At 38.7% G+C, this 16,077-nt stretch overlaps 1 protein-coding gene across 1 annotated transcript in view; it reads right to left on the bottom strand.

Moving 5' to 3' along the window:
- KCNK10 (potassium two pore domain channel subfamily K member 10) overlaps positions 1-16,077 on the bottom strand; it is a 56,969-nt gene that overhangs the window by 9,897 nt on the left and 30,995 nt on the right. The window contains exons 6-7 of the mRNA XM_031065011.1: positions 14,219-14,379; positions 2,160-2,346 (exon numbers count right to left, since the gene is read on the bottom strand). Coding sequence (XP_030920871.1) covers positions 2,160-2,346; positions 14,219-14,379 — 348 coding nt within the window. The remainder of the gene's footprint in view (positions 1-2,159; positions 2,347-14,218; positions 14,380-16,077) is intronic.

The following is a 16,077-nucleotide window of genomic DNA, read 5'->3' as shown; positions in this document are numbered from 1 at the left end:
CTATTTCCTTCAAAGCAAGTGAACATCCCCTTGGTGGTACCTGTGTAAATCCCTGCCCGAAGAGCAAGCCTACCAGGAGACTCAGGCAGAGGACTGCATATTTCCTCTGTATGACTGCAGAGAGATTTTAGGGGTTTTCCCTGTTAAAATCACCAGACAACACAGTTCAGCATTTCCCCTTTTGCTTTTTGCAATCTGAGACATTTCTGTAACTCTTTAATTTTATCAAGGCTCAATATGAGTGCAGTTACAGAACACCCCCATGGAAGGTCAGACATTTGAGACTTGGCAGGGACCCAAACATTGGTTTTGATGTTAATCTCTCCCCATAGACTGCATGAATCACAATTTTTTTCCAGTCTTTAAGAGTCTGACACAATGGGAGGTAGGGACTGCTGTTGCTATGGTACGAGAAGCCTCTTCTGATCATACATGTCCCTGAGGAAGCTCACTAGGAAACAGATTGTCTGGATCTATCTTGCAGAGTAATCAGGTGACTGAGAAAGCATGAGACCACTTTTTTCAGCCTATCAGACACTGTGTTTTTTCAGGCTCCATGCACAATTTTATTTCCAACTGTAGTACAAAAACCTCCCAGTTTCCCAAGAGTTGGGATTTGTTCTAGGGGAATAAGCCAGTATAGCTCCATTGACACTGCTTTAACCATTAATATATAGTATTTTTGATTTGCTGTTGAAGGAACAGAGATACTGAGAGATTAAAGTGGCAGAAAATAAAAGGGGCAGAAAATCTCTCTCAAAGCCAGCAATAAACTCCAAATCTCCTGGTGATCACCTGCCTTAAACTCTTATCATGAAAATGCCTCTGAAGTTTTCTTATTCGGGGTCTTCCATATGATTTTTGGAAAATCCTGCTTGTTAGTAGCCATCCAGCTGTGGATTATGTTCTCCTAATCATGTGCATATAGAACAATTTAATATTCAGAGTTTTTTTTACTATCACATTATTAAACAATACTGAAATGTTGTATTACTAAGAAAAATACTGTAAATTATTTTTATTTCACACTGTGATACCTCAAAGAATACCAGTTAATTCCTTTACACATCTAAGTGGTTAAAATGGACAAAGCTCACACAATCACTTCTGTAACTGAATGGTCCTAAAACTTTCTTTTTTATATCTGGGTCTTTCTTTGTTCAGTGACTTTTTTTCCTCAATAATTCATGTCTTCTATGCCAGTATGTCATAAAAAAGGAAGATTAGAGTATTCTCTACAAAAAAGACTTGTCTACTGTCCTTCAACAAAGAAAATTTTGTAGTTTTATTTGATGTTTTTAACTCATTCTGTTTATAGGGACTAAGAAGCACAATATGACTGTTTGTAACACAGGCAACTTAATACCTTTAATTAGGGCCACTGACAGAAATGAGGAGTAGAGGTCATACACTGATGGGAAAAAATTCACTTATTTTAACCACCTTTTTGTTAGCAAAGCAGCTGTGTGAAAAAAAAAGGCTCTCTTATCTCTCCAGCCAGCTATCTCAATTCCCTCTTTGGAAATTGTATATGGGTAGACATTTATAGTTCCTGCTTGTACTGTATTAATCTTGGAGAGTCTCCCCCAAGCACTGAGATACATACCCCATTAGTCCTTCTCTCCTACAAGAGTTTTTCTTTACAGGTCAACTGCAATGTCAAAATTTCTGCCAAGGTTAGGAAACAGAATGCAGGTTTTGAAATGCTGCAGCTCCTGGAGTAGCAGCCCACTACTGCATCTGACCAGAGAATTCTACAGACCTATGGCTCAGTCGTCCTTTGTAAAAGCTTCCTCCATTCATCATTTTGGCTGCTTGCTCCTGCAGTCAGCCTCAGACTGAGCACTAATGGACTAATACAAATCTTTAATTCAATGGGAAAGTAATTTTACTTTTGCATAATTCATTGCATGATAAAGGATAATCAGGACTTTCCAGGCTCCCATTATCTACACAGCTGAAGGCTCACAATCTACATATGGCAAGGCACCTGGACCTTAAATCAGCCTGGTGTTGTACTGCACAGTAATCCCAACAGAAACACCTGGCATGGTTTCCCTGGAACATAACACATTGTGAAGAGCCTCCTCTCTACACCAGAAAGCAAATTCTAAGAGCCAAGGCCCTTGTGCAGAGCATCTTGGCTCAAAGCTGCTCACCTGCTACAAAGTCACCGAAGCCAATAGTGGTCAGAGTGACAACTACAAAGTAAATGGACTCCAAGGCTGTCCATCCCTCGATGTGTTTGAAGATAAATGCAGGAATGGTCACAAAGACAATGCAGCCTGCCAGGATGAATGCGATGGTGGAGATCACCCGGATCTTTGTTTGACTCACTTGTTTATTCTAGAAAAAGGAAATAACAGGAAAAAAATGTTTGAGTGGATTTCTGGAAATGCATTCTTTGTGAATGACACACTAATTATGCTGGTGTCACCTGGTGTGCCTCTTTCTGCCTTTTGTGAGCTTGTTGTGTGGAATACAACCCTCTCTCCCTGTCAGTGAGAGTCCTGTCCAGGTAACAGTAAACCCCCATGTCTGGGCCCCAGTTTATCATGGTTCCCATTTTCTATGTACTAGGAAGTGACTAATCTACCACAAACACCACCTGGAAAAACATTCCTGAGCTTCAGAAAGGCATCAATATGCTCCATATCAGGTTCAATGCCTAAGAAAAAGTGCACATTCACACCTCCATACAAGTATGTGTACACCCACATTGCCTCACCAGCACCAAGCATTCAACAAACAGGACCAAGGTTAAAATGAAAATAAACTCCTTTTCCCTCACTGAAAAGGTACAATTTTATGTAGAAATAATTCATGCTTTGGGTTTTCTAGACTCAGGTTTTCCAGCTTTCATTCACAAATATGAAGGTTAAATCTCCTTTTCAAAAATAGAAACTGTGTTATTGGTTTACTCCAGAAAAAAAGGATTTATGTCAAATACCAAACAGCCTGAGATAAAATTACCTATGTAAATCCACATCGCAAAGCTCTTGAACAATGAGTATGTGTTACTGGCTTCTATAAACTGAATTCAAATATAACCAGTGTAATTGTAATATTTTACACTCCTAAATCATATAAACTCTCAATTTATTTAATATATACTTAGATTTTGTTTCTATTAATATTGATGCAAGCTTGGATTAACACAATTGACTCTGGCAGATTTATTTCAGATTTTCTCTGCTGTGAATAAACTCAGCACCCAATAAAGTTTCATGAGAAACCTGTAAATTACTAGAAACCTTACTGTGGATTCATTTCAGTGGCAGTGTAAATTCTCTATTTATTCTGGAAAAGCAATGCAGAGGTCACTGTAAGTCATATTTCCAAATTAGTTTTTCAAATCAAGCATCTCCCTTGACCCAGGAATGAGATTTCATTTCAGATTAAGGCATTGCCTACACAGGAAATAAGATCTCAGAAGTTATCTTTGTAATATACAGAAGGGATATTGCCTGAACTGGTTAATACCTAACCAGCTTGTGAGCTACATTGTGCTACCCTAAAATGGGAGCATTTCTTTCAGAGATGCAGTGTCAGACCCTCATTAAGTACTCCTCTGATCTGGGATGCATTCAGAACCAGGTAGCATAAATATGGGATATTTCATACTTTTAGTTCTGAAACTGTTTAATGATGATCCCTACACTTAATATTTCATTTGGGTGTGTGTTTATTTTCTGTGTCTGGATGAACAGAAATAGTTCAATAAGATTAGTAATATAATGCCAAATATAAGACATGGAAGAAACTGCCAAGTACCAAGGGGAAAAGCAACACAAAAATATAAAATCTGAATTCATTCCTTACTGCCTCTTTTTCCAAAGAGCCATTTTGAATATTTTGCTAAAATACCAAAGGACAATCTATCTTCTTTAAGAGGTATGGACACACCTTCATGAGGGCAGGATTTCAGACTTATTCAAGTAGTGAAAGGAAAGTGAAAGTAGTGAAAGGAAAAGATCACATGGATGTTACCTAGTGCCCAACACTGGCACCCCTGCCTTTTTTCATTGAGAATAGGGATTTAACCAAATTGATGTTTAATTTCTAGTTTGACAGAGGTGACTTGTTTACTTCCACTAAATGCTTCAGTTTTCTGATATGTAAAAATGAAATGTCAGAAACCTTGCCTTCTGGTAGTTAGCAGACAAGTGCCTCTTGGACATCCTTGAACAAAAAGTAATTTGGAGCTGCCCGGTATCAAAGTTGTACATAATAATTCTTCCTCCAGTCCCCACACAGCAAAAATTAAAATGCTTTTCTGTATGTGTCAGAATTGTCTCATAAGAGAGACAGGAATGAAAAGAATGGCCTCCAAATGAGTAACAAATGTTCAGGACATCCCCTTGTCTGTGAGTGATAAACTCAGTCAAAGGTTTTTGGTTTTTTTAAGTAAAAATGGTAACAATGTTAACAAAAGGATCTGTTAAAGGCCTGACTCATGGTTATAGTGCACCTTTGTCAGTGACATAAAAGCAGAGCAGCTGAGGGTACAAACGAAGGTAGAAAGCGATGGTGAATCAGGCACAGCATGTTTAGAGCTGCTGAAAAGAGCACAAAAGGAGGACTCAGAAAAAGAATTACTTAATGAACAATAACACATGAAATGCAGGACTGACATGAAAAGGAGGGTCTTTTTACAGTTAGGCATGTGTTCAGAGGAAATTCACAGTAGAGTCTAACTGCTACAGATGAATAAAAATGCTAAGGCATAATTGTACTGACTAATGAAATATGTACATTGTAATAATGACATACTAGAAAAATTTAATGCACTGTAGTGTTACACCAAGTCATTATTACAATAAATAAATAAATAAATAAATAAATAAATAAAATAAATAAATAATCACATTATATAACACTAAGGGTTGAGAAGTCTGAATAAGTTCACACAAATTTCTCTTTTATATAGTATTTTCAGCTTGGAGCAAAACATTGTCAAATAGCTGAGCAACTTCTGCCAGGCTAATAATGATCTGAACCCATCTTGTGGCATGAATACAGAATTTTTTATGGGTGTCAAAAAGAAAAAACAACAAACCTCTTCCTCCAGGAAAGGTAGCTAATCTTATAATTGTTTAAGTAAAATTAAAACACCTTTAAAATAGATGTTTTCCACTCTTTTTCTTTTTAAGTTTGTTTACCCACAAGTTCCTTCCACAGGTATGAAGCAGATAATTTGTAAGACATTCCTCAAATATAAATAAATTAGTACTGGCTAATGAGACCAATTTAAATCCACCTAGAACTAATCTGGAAAACACCAAAGAAGTAATCTAAGTATCTAAGAACTGAGAGTTTTCTGTGCACCCATCAGGGTCATTCCCATTTTCCAGTGACAGCACTGATTTTATTCTCAAGGTGGCTAAGTGCTAAACTGGCCAAACATTACTGATGTCATCTTGCTTACATGAATTCAAACAACCTCCTGTCAATCTGCTCTAGAACAATAAACACCCCCTTATCAGTGGAATTTAGTTCTTATCCATCTTTTCCATCAATAACTGCAGCTTCACTTTTGCCTCATTTTGTATTTTATATACAGGGGGTTTAGTAGTTTTGGTCTTACTTAATAATTTCAGGAGTTAAAATAAACCTGGAGTTTTTTTACTTTCTTTTTTCTCTCTCTGGCCCAATAGATCAAAGCCAGTATAGTGGATTATTTTATGCTTTCTGTTTTCCTCAGGTGAATTAACTGAGGTACAATTTTTCTGACCTGAGGCTTGACAATAAAGGCACCAAACAGTGTTTTTAAGTTTGCAAACTGAGACCACACAGTTGATATATATTCCTGTGAAAAAGGAGGAGGAGGCATTAAGTTGGGGATCAAAAGAAGCTACAGTCATTTATCAGACTAGACTAAATGCTAAATACATGGAATATATATATTTCCATGAACAGCATATTTCATATAAGCTTATTCCAAGATTCTGTAGTGTCACCTGTCATTTCATAGAAAGCTCCTCCAGTATACAGTACTACTAAACCAAAAATAGCACTGGAACACTTGCTGCTTCACAGTGAGCTCAGATGGTTTTTCTGTCTTCCAAACTTTTCCTTTTCTGAATTCCTGTCGAATCTCCCCAAGGCTCCAGGCAAGCTGGCTACCTTTTTTGCTAGATGACCAATGGCATATTTGTAGAGAAAATTAATATACCTGCATGGAAAGTTCTGTCCTCATGTCTCCAAAAGGCTCTGTATTTTGGAGCACAGAAAACACATTTCAAAAAAACCCCCACATTTCTTTAGTATTTCTTTTGTTCCCTTCACTAACTCTTAACTTTTTGCCCTTCCCCATGCTGCCAACTATTCTCAGAACAGATTGTCTCTGCCCATGCACTAATTAAACAGCTTGTCTTCTAAATCACTTTCTCTAGACCAAAATATTTTAACACTAGAAATGACAGTTCTTGTACCAAAGCCATAAACCAGAATATCATATATATCAGCTCACGAACATTTGATATGTCCTTAGTCAAAATATGTTTGCAAAGCTATTGTGGATGGTGCAGGCAGTCATAGTTCACACTGCTTGTCTTTCAGCTCAGCGAAATGCAAGCCAGTCCTGGTCCAGAGCCTGGCACACACAGTAAGGTGTGATGCCCTTCTCAGTAGGCTATATGGAAAGACTGGCACAGCACTGGCTTTGTCAGCAGTGATTTGGTCACATCAACCTCTTTGCTGCCTGTAACAGTCACTGCGGATTTCATCGTAACTTGTTCGAGCTCCTTCATGTTCAAAATGAGACTGAAACTAAATGTATTCTAAATATTACTGACTTGGACATAGCACCTAAGAAAAATATAGCAATATTTTGTTCTTCTCTGTTCTCTGACGCTATTGGTTCCTGTCAGCTCCAACAGACCCACCTCAAGGAGCTGCTGAGCCACTGAGATGACATGGTGGCACCTCTGGGAAAGTGTGTTTCAGAAAGGGCAGGAAAGCTGAACAGGCAGAAGACAAGGGTAAGAGGAGAGAACAAAGGAATTACAAGGTCAGGTTAGTGGGAGCTTCTCCATGGCAACGCCATGGTACTGCAGGGTCTGCAGCCCATGGAGGACCAGCAAAAGAACAGAGGAAAAGAGTTCAGAACAGCAGAGAAACCACTGTGTTCTGACCCCAACCCCTGCGCCATTTGCTGCTGCACCAGAGGGACTGAAGGTGACCCACAGTAACAACGTGGGTGGAGGAGAGGTGTCTGGAGTGAAGCTGAGCTTGAAAAATGGGGAAGAAAGGCATTTTGAATGTTTGTGGAGATTTTGTTTCCAAACACTCAACTCAGTAATTAAATTTTTTATGCTAAGTGGCAATAAATTAATTTAAAGTCCACCAGTCAAGATTGTTTTGCCTGTGAGAATCCATGGTTAGTGACTTTTCTGTCTTTATTTTGACCCATGAGGTTATTTAGAGAACATTCTATTGTTCTTCCCATGTTCTCTCCATCATTGGAGGCGAGTGAGCAAACGGCTGTGTGGGTGCTTGCTGCCAGCCAGGACCTACTCACCACATCAGTGAAGAAGACAACACTCCTTGAAAACAAGCAGCAGAATTATAATATGTATTAAAATATAGAAGACATTTCAGACATCTCCATGTGTTATAAAAAGGGTGTTGAACCATTCTACCAGATATGGGCTTCCCCTACATTCTAACCTCTTGGTGCCTCAGTGTTATTTTAGTTCTCATGTTTTATAGGGAATGCTGTTATGACTGCACAAGACACAGAATCCATCCACTGCTTTTTAACTGTAGTCAATACCAGAGGAGAGACACATATTAAAAGCTGTAAGCAGTCACATTTATTACTAAGGTTGGGAGACACAATCCTGAACTCATACAATATGCAGGTCAGAGTAAAGAAGGATTTATGTTATTTTTAACATCATTTCTCCCCATAAAAATACATTTCTGTAGGGTGTTTGTCTAGACCCAGATGGAATATGCAACAAGCTTCTCACAGAGCAGTAGCTTTCTCTAATGTCATTTCTGTAAATCTCTGCCTGGATCTTGCTGCAGTTATAATGTGAGTACTGTGTCATGAAAATACAGAAACACTGGCTCAGACATTTTCTAGGCTTTATATGCCCTTTTCCATCTTCTTCCTCTCACTAGAAAGCACACGGAGGGATTTCTGATGTGGACCCACTAATTTATGCATGTTGCTTATCACAAAAATAAAAATTATAATCCTAAACCTCTGCTATGGCTGAGCTGTATTCAGCCCAAGGGAAAAAGAAAAGAAGCAAAAAACCGAATTGAATAAGAGGAATCCATGCATACATAGGCTTTTCTCAAACACTGGAGCAGATAAAGGCCAACAGAGGTTGATGGCATAGACTTCAGCAATTTTAGAGGCCAAATTTGTAATGTGTTACTCCTCCCTTCCCTCCTTCAGCTCATGCCTGAGTTACACCTATATCCCCCCATGCAGAGAGTGCAAAAATGGGTTAAAAAAGATTGTTCCACACAGCTTCCCTGTACCTGAATGGATCTGATCTTGCCATTCCTGGTATGACATACTCACCATCAAAGACCAGAGGATAAGAACAAAATTAGCATAATGTCTGCTACACTTAAGTTGCATTCCTTGAAATGGAATAGCTGTAAGCATCACTAACTGAAGTAAATACCCAGTTAGATGGCTTAAAATATCAAAATCTGGGATCCATAGATGTTTTAATTGATTTTTTAGTACTAGCTTACTATCTTAGGTCTGTGCAGAAAAAATACTTTTCTGCAGCTCAGATATAATGGAAGGGGTAAGTGATCCAAAGAATAAACCCAGCATATTGAAGACAGTGGTTTAACCTAAAACAGAATTCAGAGACAAATTTGGCGCTGGTTGATGAGGAGTCACCACCTGAAGTCACAACCCTCACCATCAAGCCTACAAGCACCCCTATTTTAACCCTGCTCAGGGAAATGTGACTCTTAGAAGGACCTTTAAGGTGTGACAGGCAAAAGAACAGATCATGAACTGAGATTGTTTACATGCATTTGTTCTGAGTTTGTAAGTTGCCTTTCTAATCACTGATTTTTAATATTTCTTTGCCTTTTTTTTGGTGGAAATGACAGAAGATTGTTAGGCTGAGGTCTTAACCCTGAACTTTCAGCTCATAAACCTTGTATAATTTTGGAATAATAATGTGAATGTGCAACAGGAGGTTGAATTTCACACCCTGTCCTGACAGCTCTGTTCAGAGACAGGATGCCAGCAGATGGCAGATAGATCACTGCATCAGACAGTTACTCTGTGGAACTTACATGAATATATTTTTTTTTTAATTTTACCTATTTCCTTACAGAAAATAGCACTGAATAACACTATATTAAGAAAAATATAAAGTATTAATATGCTCAGTGATTTTTTAGTAGCTGATGTAAAAACACACTGATGCTGGCCAGTAATGTGATATAATTAAACAAAATAAAAGAGATTGTCTTGAACAGAGTAAATCCATGAACAGAGGGGAGACTATGAAAAAAGACTGCATTTTTAAGTGCTCCTCCTCTACACAGTTACTGTCTTATACTAAGTTTCTTTCCCAGATTCTGCTTTCTATTCACTTTCAGAGAAGGAATTCCTGTCAATTTTGTAGTAAGAGATCAGAGAACCCAAAAATCTCTAAAAATAACTTGAATCTTTAAGTGAAAGAGTAGCTAGAGTTGATCAGATGTATTCAGAAAAATTAACAATAAAGTTTAGGAAAGGTAGAGCTTTGACAGGTGCTGAAAGAAATCTTTCCACCATCTCAATGTGACTACACCAGTTCCATCCCTATCTGCCAATTAAGAAGTATTTTTCCTAGGACAATTCCAAGGTTAGGTGATGTGTACTGTTATCTTTCAGAAAAATATTAAGTGTAGATCACTTTCATAGCATGTGTCTGAAAACTAGAGCAAAAACTGTTCTCTGAGCTGAAAACCTGAAAGTGAAGCAACAGGTGTGTCCGTTCTGACAAGTCCCTGGTTCAGTGAAGCACAAGGTGCTTGCAGAGGCATTGCCTTTCTGCACAAAGCAGTGTGTTTTCAGTGGTGCAGCCCTGCCACCACTCACGTCTCTGGCTGTTTGCTCACATCCTGGTACTGCAATTCACAGTCTAAGAGCTGTGTTGCCAGACCTGTCCTCTGTGTCCTGCTGGAAACCAGAGGAGTGAAACAGCAACCAAGCCCAGGATCTGCTCACAATGGCCTCACCAGAAAATCCTGGAGTGCTCTCAGAAACTCAATGTGCCCGGGCTGAATTCCTGCATCTGTACTAAACTGCAAGATAAGTGAAGATCATTCAGGTTATGCTAAACTCATCTACTTCTGGTGAGAGTCTAAACACTCATTCAAGGTTTGAAAAAAGACGATCTGAATTGGTTATATTTAACTCATGATAATGGCAGCTGCTGTGTTCTGTGACAGTGTACTCTGCCTATGGAGTGCTTTCTATCTTTAGATGCTTGCAGACACTTTGTGTACAGAGCATGCCAAGAGAATGGGGCTTTGCTCTAATGTTTATTATAGAAACATACGTACATGAGGGATCTTACGAACAAACCGTGAAAGACAAAAATACTACTTTTATGGCATTATGTCACCTTGAAATGCATATTTCATTTCTGTTGTGTCTGGCCTTGTACATATTCATTTTCTGGGGAATCACACTTGCATGCATGTAAAAACAGACTGGGACCCAGATTTTGCCCTAGATTATTGAATATGGAACATACAGAAATAACCAGGAGCTGAGAAGGCAGGGCTTTTGTGGGGGAAGCTTTGGTTTACATCTCTGACCTGGTTGATGCTTATTTACTTGCACCAAATATAACCATTCCAGTAGGACAGATGGCATAAACTATTCAATGCATGGTGTTTGGGATAGCATCGTCCTACCAGTGCCTCCGTTTCCTAAAATGGTACATGAAAAATTCTATTTTCCACAAAGCATTATTTTGCAATGAAGTACCTCCAGCCCTACCTACTCATAAATGAGTAGTTGTTTTCCTGGCTAGTTACACACTGAAATAATGGTAACATTTTGGATTAGAAGATTAGTGGTGGCATGTGCCCAGCTCCTCTGCTGAAATATTCTGTCAATGCTGTTGGGGTAGTGTGTACTTGATAAGAGCAGATCTCTTTCTCACTCTATGTAGTTCAAATTGTTCTTAAAATTCCCACAGAATGCTGATTACTGCAGTAGCTAAATGTGGGATTCCTAAGGTCTAATTTGTGGTGTTAATTAAGGTAAGGTTGGTGGAGCTCTGCCCAGGTCATGTCAGAGGCAGCAGAAATGCACTAGCACAAGTCCTCTGGGAGGAATCCTCCTTTCATCTCTCCAGATATGCTGAGGAACGCCATAGGCAAGCTGTCCCTAGTGTGGCATAGGCTCCATGCTCACAGATACCCTGCTGGATGGAGCAAGAAACTTGTTAAGGAAATGCTTTGGGTGAAAGGACTGCGGTGACAACAGAAAATTCTTCCTCTCCTTCCCATGCGCCGGTGTGTGCATACTGCATCCTACCTAGCTTCAAAAATGACCCTAACCACAATGCAAGATCAAACTGCCCTCAAGGCCCTTCCACCTGTACAGGCAATGACAAAGTTGCATGGATTTCCAGAACTCTCACTGCCCTGATGCCAGCCCTGCAACATTCCTAAGAGGGAAGGGCATAAACAGAGGCAACTGGAAATTATACATGAGGAAGTCTATATAAATACAGAAGCAGAGTGTCGAGGCGTATGAACATGGAAATTTGATGCATTATACACATGATAAGATTCTTCCCATTCTTTCCACAAGAAACTGGACTGTCCCAAATAGCCTGTGAGGACAAATAATGCAGGAAGATAGTTTGTACTTTCTCTAGAGCACTGATGCACTCAGTGACTTCTCAGCTAGTCCCAGAAGATTTTTCAGGCACACCACCCAACATGTCATTATGTTTTTCAGTGTCTTTTTAGCCTATATTTGCTCCTTTTAGTTTCTTAAATAACTACTCTCCTAATTTGTATGTCCTCTCTTTACAGGTGGTAACAGGTTGTTTTACACCCACAAACATGCTGAATTTCAGTTCATTAAGGAGACAGTTACAAAATAAGAAACAAGAGTTACACATTGAGTTAAAATTTTCTCAGTGCTCAGCATTAAATCAAGAACTCTTACTCTACTTGAGGTTTCATCTGATTAGGTACAAACATCTATGAAGCCTAACAATGTAAATATAATGTGATAATAAAGTACACAACTACTAAAATGATAATGATTATATTTTGCATATGCCAAATGTTAAATAATCACCCAAAGTGAAACCACTGGTATTAAGACTATTTACTAAGATGCATGTAAATTCTAAACTCTATCAGAAATATTTCAAATAGCTGAAACTCATTAGTAAGAGTAATGAAGGAAATTATGTATAGCCCTGTTCACCAAATCACAAAATAATAGACGTAATGGAATGTAATGGATTTATGACAATCAAAATGAAAGGAATAAACATACATCTTGGCTAAACAAGAAGACCACAATCTCCAAATTCCTTTGAAGCTGACAAAATACCAAGGAGGAAAACAAATACTTTGGATGGCTATAAGAAACAAGCAACTGCATTGACTCAAGAAAATGAAAGAATACTTTGAATAACAAAATAACTCATCTTATGTGCCAAATGGCTATATTCTGGATGAAACATTACTGTCAGCACTCATCTGTGAATCTTAAAATACTTCAAGTATGTACTATGCTTTAGCAGGGAGGCTGGACTAGATGATCTCAAGACACCCCTTCCAGCCCCAGTTATTCTGTGATTCTCTGGTTATTTTAATCATAAACTGTCATACCAACAGTTTAATGATCTTCTCCATGTCACTCAGAAATACAACACTCAGCTGACAATTAATCAAAGATTTTCTGACTTTCAATCCATATCATGACTTCAAGATTGTAATTTTTCTTGGGCAGAAGCAGGCTGGAATGTTCAGAGATTCCACTGAAGTGAAGCAGGTGTTATAAAAAGGTAGACAAAAAATAAATTAGGGATCTTAGTTGTGTTTTCACCAAACTGAACTGAGACACTTTTCAATAAGATTCCTTTCATTAAATGAAAATATAAGCTTTTTGAAGTGCTCTCCAGACAGGCATGTACATGCTTACTCACCAATAATCACTAGTCACTTTTCTACATTTATTCTGATACACTATTTATGTCTGGTCTGGAACACCTAAAAGTCATTTAATCAAAATGGAAAATGCTCATTCTTCAGTCTAATACTTAATTACTTCCTTCCAAAAACAGTTACAACCAATTTGCTCTCATCTGTGGGAATGTTTTAGAAATAGATGTCTATTAAACTAACCAGCTTGGGCAGCTTCTCATCCACTCCATCCCTGGAAAGACTTACCTTCAATTATGCCACTTCCAAGGGAAGTATCACACAGGTCACCTCTAGAAGTTCTGCCTCAAAGAGAGAATCCCTGAAGTGAACCATTAGCAAGTTAGCAAAACAGCATTTGCCAGGTCTGTGGCACTGCTTGCAAAAGAACTGCTTACAGCAATTCAGACCCAAAACCAGAGGGAACTGGCAAAATAAAGGGAAATCATACATGAGGAAGTCTACACAAAAATTTAGAGTAGGATGTCTTCCTGGTAGGCAGGGCAGAGAGTGATCATGATTTCAGCCAGTGGCATTACAACAGTTTTTGTGGTAGAGCTGCAGATCTACACCAACACATCTGTTGCCCTGCAGTGAAGGCATATCACTCAACCATCTCTCTTCCCAGATTTACATTCACAACAGCAACCCTGCTTTCCTGCTTCTCTTTTTGGCTGTATCAGTAACACAGTCAGGACCTCATCCCTGTTCCTTGAGGGAACAATTACCTTCTTTCCATTTTCAGTGAATAGATGTACATATCTAAAGCATTTGCGGTGTTTTGAAGACTGTTTTACAACAATTCCTTGTAAGGAAACTAACTTAGGAGATACATTCCCCAGCAACACCCTCAATAAGGAGATTCAGAGTCTGACCTATAACCCCTGCATCATCATCTAGAGAAGTCTGTTTCTCTCCACTGACTACAGAGATCCTTACAGATGTTAACTATCATCTCAACATGTTTCATGGTGTCCAACATATTAAAAATGCTGCAGGTAATAGCAACAAAATTAAGAGCAGGCTATACAACACAAGCAAAATCTGTCAGTGAACTTACTCTGAAAACCGTTTCCACCCTTGCAATACTCTTCCCAAAGATGGTTCCAAGTTGGTCTCCAATCCCAGCCAGCAAGAACCCAAACAGTGGAATCCCAAATAGGGCATACAAGATGCAGAAAACCTTGCCACCAACAGTTCTTGGGGCAATCTTCCCATACCCTGAGGAGAAAAACAATTGTCAGACTCTCAGAACTTATACATGGCTTTTTAGAAAACAAACTAATCAGTTTTAAAAAACTGGTCTTCCTGCAGGCATACCTTTGTTCCATCTATAATTCCTATTTATAGACTTTCAATGGCATGACGTCATTTCCTGGGTAAGCCACCCTCTGTTATTCAATTTTTCTTGAAGCCTCAGCTACCCATATTTTCTATAGATTCTGTCTTTCTAAAATTACTGTTTGCTTAATTGACCTAGCTGATGCCACAGCACAAAAATCCCTCCATGCTGGCCTGGTGCCTGCATGCTGTTGCTCCTCTTGGCCTGTGCCACTGGTTTCCTGACAGGAGTGTGATTCACCTGACAAGGCTCATTTTCATTTTCAGTGGACAAGGCTCATTTTCAGTGGACAAGGCTCATTTTCAGTGGTTAGCTCATACTTTCCTCAGCCCCTCATCATACTGACTAATTGCACTGCAGCCTCCAAACTGTACCCACACCACGCAAATCTGCCCTTGAATTCTTTTCAATAAAGCATTATGACTCCAGTAGACATGGTATTTCTGTTAAAATGTTAAAGAGAAAAAAAACCAAGAATTGTGACAGTAATATTTGCACCTTTTTTATTTAAGATTGTCATAGAGATTTTGATTTTCACTATACATAATTACTTAAAAATTACCATATAATCACAAACCACTGATGCAATAATGATGTCTTGAGAGGCTACCTAGAACAGAGGCTAGACCGTGTTAAAGGAATAAAGTATTTATTAAAAGGCCTTCAAAGGATTCACCTTGGGCAGTACAAGAGCCCAGCATGGCTACAACCAAGATGGACCCTGAGTCACAAGTTTTCAAACTTTTATAAGTTTTGGTCCATTTAATACTGGGGTTAATTGTCCAATTACAGCTTCAGGTTATGAAGTCCCATTCTTCCAAATTGCTCTCCTTAATTCACTGTTGTTTATATTTTTTGGGCCTGAAGCTGCAAGGGTGTCCTTGGTTCTCAGGCTGGAAAAGGATTGTTTTGCCTAACTGAATTGTGAAGGGAACTTGCTAGCACTTTATATGAAGTTCAGAGTTACATACTAATGCAGTAAAGAATCTGGAAAATATGAAAGCTAAATCTTAAGGCATCAATAAAGCATCCAGAGAGGAGGAAATCTATGAAAGTGTCAGGTCCTATTCCTACTGGGTTGGCATCACTGGCACCAGATATACCTCTCTGTCGTGGGATGCTGAAAGAACTATGCTGACACACAATAATGCATGTCTCATAACCTACTGTCCTTTTCAGGCTGCATCTATCATCCCAGATGTCTCCTAAAATTCCAAGAAAGTCCAGGCTCCATAGGCCACTGGACTGAGGTTGACCAGGTAATCTGAGTTTCTGCTTAAGAGGAGGCCTAACAGGCCTCTGGTGCATAAACTAAAACCATTTTCATGCCCTGACACAATACACAGATTTTATGTAGAATGAGATTTATAAAAATCTCATTCATGGAGAATTTACAACAAATATGGGCAAAAATACAAGGTCTTTTCAAAATTATTTAAATAGCAGATGTCAATGAATATGCCTGTATGAACTATGCCTACATAGTGGCATTTATTTAATGAGTAATTTAAAAGCTTGTCACTTGCGTCTATTGAGTAAACAAATATTAAGGGGGGGGGGGGGGGAGTTTTGGTTGA

Source organism: Geospiza fortis, unplaced genomic scaffold, assembly GCF_000277835.1.
Source record: "Geospiza fortis unplaced genomic scaffold, GeoFor_1.0 scaffold54, whole genome shotgun sequence".
NCBI classification, from domain to species: Eukaryota; Metazoa; Chordata; class Aves; order Passeriformes; family Thraupidae; genus Geospiza; species Geospiza fortis.
The sequence above is the reverse complement of the archived record's forward strand: the minus strand, read 5'-3'. Positions and strand labels throughout refer to the sequence as shown.